The following is a 13259-nucleotide window of genomic DNA, read 5'->3' as shown; positions in this document are numbered from 1 at the left end:
TCCACAATGCTGAGGGCGATGCCAAACCGTATGTCAGACTCCCATAATGAAGACTGGATTGTGCCAGGAAGAAGGGTAGTGTAATCTGCACCCCAGCTGGTGTTACTCAGGCAGTGAAGGTTATTAACGTGCAGCCAGCAGTTTTGCTTAAGCTGGCAAAAATGGGGAATCGAAGACCAGACCTAAAATATGGTAAGTCTTTACCACGTTGAGTAGTTGGTCATTGATAAGTTCCGGCTGTGTGTGAATGGTACAACGTCGACAGAAGTGCACGACGCGAGTCTCGGTAGCTGAAACTCGAAAGCCATGGGTGAGGGCCCATCACTGCACCTTTCCGATGACACCTTGCAGTCTAGGTTCAGTGACACCTACACCATAGGAGCAATAGAAGAGGCACATCATCAACATACAAGAAGGAGGATACCAATGCCCCACAGCTGCTGCTAGACCACTGGTGGCTACTAGAAAGAGACACACTCAGTACAGAGTCTTGAGGGACCTTGTTCTCTGGGAAGCACCAACTCAAACCCAGAACGTATGATACCACCCGAAGCCAACACAGCTGCTGTGTCACCATGCGTTGAACCGACTTACAAAGAAAATTTGTGAGGCTCACTGGCTGATAAGTGTCCACCTCTAGCGGACTCTTACTTGGTTTCAGTACTGGGACAATGATGTTTTCTCATCACTGTGATGTGAACTCACCCTCGCTCCAGATGCGGTTAAAGATGGCAAGGGTATGATGCTGACAATCTAATGGTAGGTGCTTTATCATTTTGTTGTAGATAACGTCTGCCTCTGTGGTTGTATCAGGGGAATGGGCTAGGACAATGACAAATTTCCACTCACTGAATGGAGCATTATATGGCTCCAGTGGTGCGTGATAAAAGATAATTTCTTTCGCTCCACCCCATTTTAGAACACACAACGCAGGTTGATGATTCTCAGACGCTATGGCTTGAGCATACTGTAGGACAAAATGTTTAGCAACTGTGGCTGGTTCAGTCACACAATGCCATCAAGGTAATACTTGTCTTTTCAGTTCTCCACAAACAACGAGGGTTTTGGGGACAATAAGGATTTGCCATCAATCCTTGTTCAAACCAAGTACTGCGGGTATTACGGCTCTGCTTGCCACTTAGCTCTACGCTGTTCCCATGACACAGCCAGGGAAGAGAACATTTTAGGGTCATTTCTCTCTGCATTGAAACAGGACTGTCCGCTCAGACTGCTGGAGCCGTATGGCCACCAAGCGACATAACTTCATCCACTTCATTTGTGGTTTATCTGCCATGGTGCCATCTATTCCAAACGGGGGCTCTCTCCATGGGCACCACCCAGCCTGAGAGGCAGTTACGTGGTAAGTAATCACTGCTCAGAGTCCCCCTTGCCCCAGTCACGATAGGCACATACTCTTTGGCATACATGGGGAGTTTTCCGTTCAGGCACCAACAGTGCGATTCCTGTATGGTCAGAGTGCTACCACTATGCAGGTACCTGACGACCCCACCACAACGGGATGGCTACAGTGCTTGGTTTTGGATGTATTACGGTATTAAGGGGAAGGATGCAAAAATGGATGGAAAAGTACAAGGGTGGCGCATAAATCGCATTGGGCAACCCTCCCTGCACGAAACACACTTCTGGAGACTTATGAAAATTGGTGGCAGGTCAAACCCAACAATGGGGACCATGTCTTTATCCTGTGCTAAGGACTTCAATTCTGCCTAATGCGATCTGAATTTGTTAAAGTTCCACTGTAATACAGAAGTCTAAGAAACACTGCTCTGTGTAAGATTTCTTCTCCCTTCTCTCTCAGTGGTGGTGGTGGTGGTGGTGGTGGTGGTGGTGGTGGTGGTAGTGATTTACAAAAAGAGGTTACAGGGCAGATTCCCCACGAGGACATCAATGTTCTCAACATCAAAATCTCCACTGGAATGAGAGATTGCTTACTGATCTCTTGGTGTAACTGTTACTTTCTTCAATTTTTAGCTGATTTTTGGTAAGCATTTATCTTTATTTATTGGTGGTGTTGGTTTTGTGGGTAAAGGTGATGGTTTATTGGGCCTTTGATGATACATATTTTTAGCTGCACGAGTTTCTAAACTACACCTACATACGTACTCTACAAGTCACCTTATAGTGCATGGCAGAGGGTACCCTGTACCACTACTGGTCACTTCCTTTACTGTTCCATTCACAGCTAACAGAACAAGGGCTAAATGACTGATCATATGCTCTATACGAGTGCTAATTTCTGTACATTGTTGTCTATCTTTAAATTATGTCTCCAGAACTGCATAAGTTTTCCAGTGGCATCACTCATTGCAATTTTTGATAGGAGCACATTATGATGAACTCTATCAAATGCTTTTGAGAGATCCAGAAATACTCTTGCTGCTTGGAACTTTTCATTTTTTTTTTAAAGTACATAATGGACCAATTTTACTGATTCTGACAAGGTGCTTTTATCTCTTCTGAAACAATGCTGGAAAACATCTAATAATATGTTCCAAGAGTTTTAACTTCATTCAAACAGTTTACTAAATTTTCAGATTAAGGCTTTGGGTTTGTAGTTTTGAATATGCTTTCTTTCCCCGTTTTGTGTAGGATTTGACTACTGCCAGTTTCAACTCGTCAGATAATACATTGTCTTTGAGAGCAAAGTTTAGTAGGTGAACTAATGGCTCCACTAGCTCATGTTTGCATTTCTTCAATGGATATGGAAAATTTTCATGTAATCCTGTGAATTTTTTGTTTCATGGTTGTCAAGAAGCTGCAGAACATCATCAATGCTTACTGCACTTCTGTTCATTAGCAGACTCATATGTATGCCGTATCTTTTCAATAGCATCTAAAAGTGATAATTAAAAACCATTCCTAACTGGAAAGGAAATCCAGGTTGGAATATCAACAATGTCATGAAAGGATAGGTTGCTACTCACCATAAAGATGACACATTGAGATGCAGACAAACACAACAAAAAGACAGTTACACACAAAGTTTTAAGCCAAAGCCATCTTCCGGGGGGGGAAATCAAACACGAGAAAAAAAAAAAAGAGCGCATGCACGCACGCGTCTGCACTCGCGGACAACTGAAACCACACTGCACTATATGGTGAGTGGCAACTTTCCTTCTCTAATATTGTTACATTCCATCCTGGATTTTCCATAGTTTGATTCCAAGATTCCTGAGTTAAACTATGTCTTAGCTTAGCAATGTTGTTTGCAGATAGTATTGTCTTGTTTTAATACATTTTCCTTGGTTTGAATTTGGAGTTACATTTCAGCACTAGTGTGTGACCTAAATGGAGGTAGAGGTGACCGTTCATGATGTCTGCCGTGACAATGTGGTTATAATTTGTTATAACACGCTCTATTTAACTGTTGTGTGAATAACCTATTCTAGTGGGCACTAGTCCATGTAGATCTTCAGCCTTTTAAGACAGAATCCAATCTGTAAAAAAATTGCTTCCCTGGCAATCGTGTAGAGTGTTGATGTTCGGATCTCTGAGTATGAAGAGGTTTACACTTCTATGACCTGATATTAAGCATTTTAAATCATGACACTGGCACTTCTCTGCTCCTATCACCTGAGTACATGCGCTTAATCAGATAGTCTATGCAGTAACCAGCTCTCTCTGCCATTCCAGCACTTTGCTAATTTTATCTCAACAATTCATCTCTACTGAAGCAAAATACTATCAACAGAAATGAACGGGTTTACTATATATAAATAATACATATGTTCTATTGTTCTATAAATATGAACAAACAAAAATTTAAACAAAAAAGACACAATGCTCCTTACAGCACATTAATTATGTTAATTGTTATATGGCATGATTTAGTGCAGTTTCAAAACAAACTTACGTGTGCTGAATTAAAAATCAATGTAATACAAACGTCTCAAAAATGAGATCGACAGGAAGTGCAGAATGGCTGAGCAAGGATGGCTAGAGGACAAATGTTAGGACGTACAGACACATATCACTAGGGGTAAGATAGATACTGCCTACAGGAAAATTAAAGACACCTTTGGAGAAAAAGAGAACCACTTGCATGAATATCAAGAGCTCAGATGGAAACCCAGTTCTAAGCAAAGAAGGGAAAACAGAAAGGTGGAAGGAGTATATAGAGGGTTCTTGAGGACAATATTATGAACAGAGGATGTAGATGAAGATGAAATGGGAGATACGATACTGCGTGAAGAGTTTGACAGAGCATTGAAAGACCTAAATCGAAACAAGGCCTCGGGAGTAGACAACATTCCATTAGAACTACTGATAGCCTTGGGAGAGCCAGGCCGAACAAAACTCTACCAACTAGTGAGCAAGATGTATGAGACAGGCAAAATATCCTCAGACTTCAAGAAGAATATAATAATTCCAATCCCAAAGAAAGCAGGTGTTGACAGATGTGAAAATTACCGAACTATCAGTTTAATAAGCCACGGCTGCAAAATACTAACGCGAATTCTATACAGACGAATGGAAAAACTAGTAGAAGCCGACCTCGGGGAAGACCAGTTTGGATTCCGCAGAAATGTTGGAACACGTGAGGCAATACTGACCCTACGACTCATCTTAGAAGCTAGATTAAGGAAGGGCAAACCTACGTTTGTAGACTTAGAGAAAGCTTTTGACAATGTTGACTGGAATACTCTCTTTCAAATTCTGAAGGTGGCAGGGGTAAAATACAGGGAGCAAAAGGCTATTTACAATTTGTACAGAAATCAGATGGCAGTTATAAGAGTCGAGGGGCATGAAAGGGAAGCAATGGTTGGGAAGGGAGTGAGACAGGGTTGTAGCCTATCCCCAATGTTATTCAATCTGTATATGGAGCAAGCAGTAAAGGAAACAATAGAAAAATTTGGATTAGGAATTAAAATCCATGGAGAAGAAATGGAAATTTTGAGGTTCGCTGATGACATTGTAATTCTGTCAGACACAGCAGAGAACCTGGAAGAGCAGTTGAACGGAATGGACAGTGTCCTGAAAGGAGGATATAAGATGAACATCAACAAAAGCAAAACGAGGATAATGGAATGTAGTCGAATTAAATCGGGTGATGCTGTGGGAATTGGATTAGGATATGAGACGCTTAAAGTAGTAAATGAGTTTTGCTATTTGGGGAACAAAATAACTGATGATGGTCGAAGTAGAGAGGATATTAAATGTAGACTGGCAATGGCAAGAAAGCGTTTCTAAAGAAGAGAAATTTGTTAATATCGAGTATAGATTGAAGTGTCAGGCGAGTATAGATTTAAGTGTCAGGAAGTCGTTTCTGAAAGTATTTGTATGGAGTGTAGCCATGTATGGAAGTGAAACATGGACGATAAATAGTTTGAACAGGAAGAGAATGGAAGCTTTCGAAATGTGGTGCTACTGAAGAATGCTGAAGATTAGATGGGTAGATCACATAACTAATGAGGAGGCATTGAATAGAATTGGGGAGAAGAGGAGTTTGTGGCACAGCTTGACTAGAAGAAGGAATCGTTGGTAGGACATGTTCGGAGGTATCAAGGGCTCACCAATTCAGTACTGGAGGGCAGCGTGGAGAGTAAAAATCGTAGAGGGAGGCCAAAAGATTAATACACTAAACAGATTCAGAAGGATGTAGGTTGCAGTAGGTACTGGGAGATGGTGAAGCTTGCACAGGATAGAGTAGCATGGAGAGCTGCATCAAACTATCTTTTAATTTTCGGAACCCAAAAAAGTTTTGGTATGGGGAAAATTCAGTATTTTTATGAATAAGGTGAAGCAGCACATATTTTTAAAGTTTTTGGAAACTGAATGAAACACTATAAATTTCAGGCCTGTGCATCAAATACTTTGAGATACAGCCATTTTAAGGTTTCAAAATATGACAAAAACTGCACAATTTTGTAAACCCTAAAAATTAATATCTCAGAAACAAATGTCCCAAAAATCTAATTCTGTATTTTACCTTATTTTGATAGGTAGAATAAAATGACAAACTTACAAAATTTAAATAAAGATTCAAATTTATGTTTTTATTGGTTGATTTCACCAAAATGAAAAGATTTCTCTCAGTACTTTGTAGTCTTAGTGATTTTGGAAACTACTAGCCCTAATGTTTATGCTTGTCACGATACAAAATCCTCCTAGGGAGCCTATGTTTCAGACACATGTTCCATGGTGTTGTCAAACTTCCCCTAATTTCTACTTCAGACTTCAACTTACTCAAAGTTCGTATGATGATATGGGTGGACTGCCTTCCTTAAGTCTTCATCACCACTCCTGCCAGTCTCTTGAAAGAATTGGTAATACACTCCTGGAAATTGAAATAAGAACACCGTGAATTCATTGTCCCAGGAAGGGGAAACTTTATTGACACATTCCTGGGGTCAGATACATCACATGATCACACTGACAGAACCACAGGCACATAGACACAGGCAACAGAGCATGCACAATGTCGGCACTAGTACAGTGTATATCGACCTTTCGCAGCAATTCAGGCTGCTATTCTCCCATGGAGACGATCGTAGAGATGCTGGATGTAGTCCTGTGGAACGGCTTGCCATGCCATTTCCACCTGGCGCCTCAGTTGGACCAGCGTTCGTGCTGGACGTGCAGACCGCGTGAGACGACGCTTCATCCAGTCCCAAACATGCTCAATGGGGGACAGATCCGGAGATCTTGCTGGCCAGGGTAGTTGACTTACACCTTCTAGAGCACGTTGGGTGGCACGGGATACATGCGGACGTGCATTGTCCTGTTGGAACAGCAAGTTCCCTTGCCGGTCTAGGAACGGTAGAACGATGGGTTCGATGACGGTTTGGATGTACCGTGCACTATTCAGTGTCCCCTCGACGATCACCAGTGGTGTACGGCCAGTGTAGGAGATCGCTCCCCACACCATGATGCCGGGTGTTGGCCCTGTGTGCCTCGGTCGTATGCAGTCCTGATTGTGGCGCTCACCTGCACGGCGCCAAACACGCATACGACCATCATTGGCACCAAGGCAGAAGCGACTCTCATCGCTGAAGACGACACGTCTCCATTCGTCCCTCCATTCACGCCTGTCGCGACACCACTGGAGGCGGGCTGCACGATGTTGGGGCGTGAGCGGAAGACGGCCTAACGGTGTGCGGGACCGTAGCCCAGCTTCATGGAGACGGTTGCGAATGGTCCTCGCCGATACCCCAGGAGCAACAGTGTCCCTAATTTGCTGGGAAGTGGTGGTGCGGTCCCCTACGGCACTGCGTAGGATCCTACGGTCTTGGCGTGCATCCGTGCGTCGCTGCGGTCCGGTCGCAGGTTGACGGGCACGTGCACCTTCCGCCGACCACTGGCGACAACATCGATGTACTGTGGAGACCTCACGCCCCACGTGTTGAGCAATTCGGCGGTACGTCCACCCGGCCTCCCGCATGCCCACTATACGCCCTCGCTCAAAGTCCGTCAACTGCACATACGGTTCACATCCACGCTGTCGCGGCATGCTACCAGTGTTAAAGACTGCGATGGAGCTCCATATGCCACGGCAAACTGGCTGACACTGATGGCGGCGGTGCACAAATGCTGCGCAGCTAGCGCCATTCGACGGCCAACACCGCGGTTCCTGGTGTGTCCGCTGTGCCGTGCGTGTGATCATTGCTTGTACAGCCCTCTCGCAGTGTCCGGAGCAAGTACGGTGGGTCTCACACACCGGTGTCAATGTGTTCTTTTTTCCATTTCCAGGAGTGTACAATCAGAACCCATGAACAACACTTAGGTGACAATGGGAGAAACAATCAGCTGACAACTGGAATATGTGCTCTTAATTGCTCTTTGCATGACTTCTTCCACCTGGAGGACACCTCTTCCCAGGACTGTCACACCTATTCAAAAAATTCCAAAACTTTCATAATTTTGCACCAATGGTGTGTTGGAGTGAAACACGGCTGGTATCCCTGCACATGCCTGTGTTTAACGTGTAACTGCCGGAAGTTTCATCATTATATGTCCATTAGTTATTGTTCAGTGCTGTATAGAATAGAACACTGTGTTTTTACAGTTCGCAAATTTCGAGATAGCAAGAGTTACAGGAGCAACACATCTGCATTAAATTTTGTATGAAAGTCAAGAAAACCTTGAGAGAGACAAACCAAATGATGCAGGAAGCCCACAGTGATGAGTGCTTAAGCCGTACTTGATGTTACAAATGGATCACATGGTTTAAAAATAGCTGGACAGAAGTTAAAGATGAACCTCCTCCAGGATGCCCTTCGGACATCTACCAAGGATGCTCACGTCAGGAATGTCAACAAAATTGTGGTACCAATCAAACACTGTCTGCTGAAAGATTGCAGAAGAATATAACATTTCAGTTGGATCATGTCATGAAATGCTGACACACCACCTCGGAATGCATTGTATTGCTGTCAAGTCCATCCCACAGCTCATGAGCGAAGACCACTTACCTCTATCTCACAATCTGTGAACATCTTTTTTATCACACAAATGAGAACAAGATGTTTCTTATGAGAATCATAACTGGTGGTGAGATGTTGGTCTATGGTTATGATGTCGAGACCCCTTCACAATGGGTCAGGAATGGTTCTCCAAGACAAACAAAACCTCGTCAGGTCAAATGCCATATCCAGACTGATAGTTTTCTTTGACTTTGAAGGCTTAGTTGATCATGAATTCGTGCCACAGGTATAAACTGTTAATCGATGCTACTATCAGGATGCATTGCAATGCCTGCGAGATAATGTGGGAAGGAAACGGACTGAAATGTAGTGAGAAAATTGAAGGCTCTTGCATCGCGATAATGCACCTACACATTTCTCCCTGTTGGTGCACAATTATTGCACTAAAAGGGGAATGCCTGTGATGCCTCGTTCCCTGCTCTCCAGTCCTGGCCCCTGCAGATTTTTTTTCATTTCCAAAGTTGAAAACCCCATTGAAAGGATGAAGATTTGCAACAATAGACGAGATAACGGAAATGGTCACGTAGATGTACAAAGATGAGTAATACATGAAAAAGGTGCGGACACTCAATAAGATTCAGGTGTACTCTACAAATGTTCCATGTGTGCGTCCCTGGTGACCCTGAGCACATCCAAAGGGTAATACAGTCCCATCCGTAACATTCACTGACACATTTTTGTCAGTTTCCATCACAGCAGCAGTGATTCATTGCTGCAGTGTTGTGGACATTGCAAATAAATTTTGTTCTTAACATAACTCCACAGGAAGAAATCATATGGTGTGATATCTGATGACATTTGGAAGAGGGGGGGGGGGGGGGGGGGGGGGAGGGAGCTGTGGCAGGAGAGAAACATCACTCAGGCCAACACATCCTTTCCAGCGATCTGTCAGTTTTCTGTTGACATAGGTGCAGATGAGTGTGCTCCAGTGAGCTGGAGCCAGCTCTTAATGAAATATGAAAGTCGAGGAGTCAGCAGTCAGTCGTGGCAACAATCACAACTGCAACATATCCAGATACACAGAAACTATCACTATGTTCTTGATGAAGAAAAAGGGGCCATACACCTTTGCCTTGGATATGGCACAGAGGTGTTCACTTTTGGCGAATCCCTTTCTGACCCACACTGACTCAATTTGGTACCCCACACTTTCATATTGTGACAATTCACATTTCCTGAATGATGGAAAGTCAACTCATCACTGAATATCAATGTCCCTACAAAGTCACCATCATTTTCCATAGCTTGCTGCATCCAGGAACAAAACTACAATTGGTTGGAATAATCATCTGGGATTGGGTGTGACAGTTGCAAGCAGTAGTGTTTGAAATGTAAATGCCACTGCAAAACATTCCACACTGTTTTCTGCAGACTGCCCAGTCCGTGGCTTGCTAAAATGGTCGATTTTTAATGGGCTTCACATAAGCTCCATCTCACGCATTCCACAATTTCCTCCAAGACATGCAGTCACCTCATGCTTTTGCCTTTACATACACAACCTGTATCATGAAGCTGGGAAACCCAACGTAAAATGCACTGGTGACTAGATGTAGCTTTGTCATATTTGTGTACAAATGCACAATGAACACACTTAACCGACAAACATAGTCTAATCATAAAAACTCTTCTTCCTGCATTTCTACCGTCTCACAGAGCTCCATCACAGATCTGTCTTCTAGTACCCATGCAAACCATGAGGCAGGTTTTTTTAAAATTTTTGTTGGTATATTTTCATGCATCATCCATCTTTGTAAATCACATATTTGTCAATAAACAGTGCTTTGAATCCCAATCAATCATTCAGGCTGACCCTGTACTTCAAAAACAGGAAGGCCTTTGAAACTTCATTTGATTTTGTGATGTTTCTGCACAGAGATAAATGGGTTTGAAATATTTTTTTGATAAAAATCATGCTATATAACATGAACTATATGGTACATAAATGTTAAGAAATCACATTTTGCGTAAAATGCATTTAATAGATTTTTGAAAGCAGTGCAACCAGGAGCCTCTGATCATTACTATACAATCATTAATTACATAAATTAAGGAAGCACTGGCTTGAAACAATACAGAATGACAATCCACAGTGGAAGATTCCACTCAAGATTCACATGCCAAGCTCGCACAACATAAAAGTAATGTGCAAAAGGCTCTAAATCACGGCAGTTTGGCATATACTACTGTATTCCTTTTTTATCAAGGGGGCCTAGTTTTTGTTGTGTGCAGGACCCTGACTGGGCAGAATCCGCCACTGTCTTGCAATTTTATATGAACTAGCAAACATGGAAATCCTTTGTAATTGATAAATATGTATGGAAACTGGATATACATCATAAAATCCTCCTCTATCCCATACTATGCAACAATTTTCACTTTCTCCCCCCCCCCCCCCCAAAAAAAAAAAAAAAAAAAAAAAAAACCACCCACTCTGTCCAGACGACCCCTCCTGCTGCTACATTTGTGAAGATAGTAGGTTCCATGATAGTATATCACACAGTTTTAATCTGAGAATGAGTCGTCATTAAGTTTTACACCATTTAGATTCTGAAGCAGTATTCTAATTATATGTCGATAACCCATAAATACAACTTTCCTGTTTCCTGGTAATCCAACGGCGAGTAAGAAAACAAAACAGCACAGTGATGAGTATACAGTTTTTGTTTAACGTTACACAAGAGGAAAAAATGGATATATATGGGAGAAACAATTGTCTAATTATTTACATAGACTGCTATCGCAGTTAAAACTGTCTGCGAGAACGTAACCGCGCAGTTTTACAACACAGCCGGTTGTAACAGAAAACAAATAAACTACTGTTTAGAAAAACATGTAGTCGACCTGAATGACTGAGTATCGTTTAAAAATTTGAAGTACATCAGTCCAGTAGTTTTCGATATTATTTACTAACAACGTCAAATGACGACTGATTTATAAGGATGAAAGGCTTTCTACGGCCGAAATGTCATCAGAAGGTAACATGCACATCACAGTTTCTAATTACTTAAGAATCTTTCCACCAGCCTGTTAAACCAACGAAGAAAAGATATCATCTACCGCTTACCTCAAAAGCTGTCAAATTCAACGGCGGTAGATGTTCTAAATAATTTTTCGTAGGCCTATAACGTCTCGTTTCTTCTTCAACCATTGCCAGAGCCTGTTTAGAAAACGAAATCGCAGGGCATTACTACTGAAACTAAAATACTATAGCCTAATTACACGTTAACCTGACATTCAAAATACACTTACAGCTTCTCGCACCCCAGGTTCATCGTAACCTTGGTCAATGTATGGTAATGCATCCACAACAACTTCACCAGCCATCGTTTTCAATTCGCAACGTCATACACAGTGCAATATCGAAAACCACTCAAAGACGCAAATACTTCGTTTTACTTACAAACCATTGATTGAACTTCCCTAGACCCCTACAATCCCATTTGTTCTTTAGCAACTCAGCAAAGACAAAAAACAAAGCACGAAGTTACTACACTAAGCTCAGGCTTTATACAGGTCGATTCACGGAACGGAAGGTCAAAACGTTCTACAAATGCATTTCAAGCATGGAGAGTTGCCTCCATGGTTTCAAGTGGCAATTTTCATATAGGCCGCCTACGGAACACAATTTTTCTCGTTGAGGGTGCTGTGGGCGGAGGGGGGGGGGGGGGGGGAGTGGGTTAGGAGGAGAGGGAGTTTCGACTTTGACGATGGTCAATGATTGGAGAGGGATGGAGAAGCAGTACAGGGTCGTCACCCGCTAACGTGGAAATCCAACCCTTTACGTCACGCACAGTCACGTTTTGTAGCGGATTTCTTGTTGTTGATCCTCCCTTAGGCTGACTCACACTAGACGTCAGTGAAACGAAAGGTGTTGTCAACGTCAAATATTGGTAGTGTTTTGACGCGAGATTGAACGTCAACTAGACACTGTGAAAGAGAGGTTTTGAGATCCCTTCCGCGGTACAAAACGTCGAAATATAGCATCATAATTAAAGTATCTGCAATGATAAAATTTGTTAATGGGCAACTTAGCAGATGTTCTTGATACTGTAAAGAATCTTACAATCTTTACTAAAGAGTGTATTGTCAACTGCAAAGAGGGGAACAACAGAACATTTGTATCCAAAAATATCAACATTTTATTAGCTAGCGAAAATACAATCGATAGGGACATATCAGACAATATTAAAAAGGTAATAGTACACCGTTTCTGTTTTCATCTTATCCAAGGGCAGATTGTATAAAGTATTTGATCTAAATTTAACAGTGAAAATGACCTCAGATCAACCTTAATTCGGAAATCTGCGTTGTATAAACGTTCATCATAGATTATATCACCATGAAGTAGCATCAACTCTGGCGAAAATTCGCAGATCGAAATCGTGATCAAATGCAATCTTAGTTTACAATGTAGTGACATTACAAAACACTGCTTCTGTTTTGTGCAAATACAAAGCGAAATAATAAAAAAAGTTGTTACTAACAAGTAATTATGTGACTACGCCACTCCTACACTGCTGAAGATCGAAATATATTCTCAATCTGTAAGATTAGGTTAAGCGAATTATCCGCTTTGTACGTAATGAATGCAGGTAATAACTGATCTCCTCTAACAATACCTAAAGCACCCACACACGCTACTGCATGCTTGACAGTCATGCTTGTGCAAGAGTGCTTGTGCATGATCGTTTGACCGTGTGTAGGGTAAATTAGCGCAAGTAACAGGCTTGCACAAACACCATGACACTTGACCGAATTTCGATTACGCGTGCTTATGTAAGCCTCCAAGCGTATCCATGCGTGTTCGTGTGTGCC

General features: G+C 42.3%; 1 protein-coding gene across 1 annotated transcript in view; it reads right to left on the bottom strand.

The window, feature by feature from the left end:
• LOC126484024 (pre-mRNA-splicing factor SPF27) overlaps positions 1-12118 on the bottom strand; it is a 47431-nt gene extending 35313 nt beyond the window's left edge. Inside the window, exons 1-2 of the mRNA XM_050107355.1 lie at positions 11694-12118; positions 11509-11601 (exon numbers count right to left, since the gene is read on the bottom strand). Coding sequence (XP_049963312.1) covers positions 11509-11601; positions 11694-11768 — 168 coding nt within the window. The 5' untranslated portion in view covers positions 11769-12118. The remainder of the gene's footprint in view (positions 1-11508; positions 11602-11693) is intronic.
• Between the last annotated feature and the right edge of the window lie 1141 nt (positions 12119-13259).

The sequence above is a fragment of the Schistocerca serialis genome, chromosome 1 (assembly GCF_023864345.2).
Source record: "Schistocerca serialis cubense isolate TAMUIC-IGC-003099 chromosome 1, iqSchSeri2.2, whole genome shotgun sequence".
NCBI lineage: Eukaryota > Metazoa > Arthropoda > Insecta > Orthoptera > Acrididae > Schistocerca > Schistocerca serialis.
The sequence above is the reverse complement of the archived record's forward strand: the minus strand, read 5'-3'. Positions and strand labels throughout refer to the sequence as shown.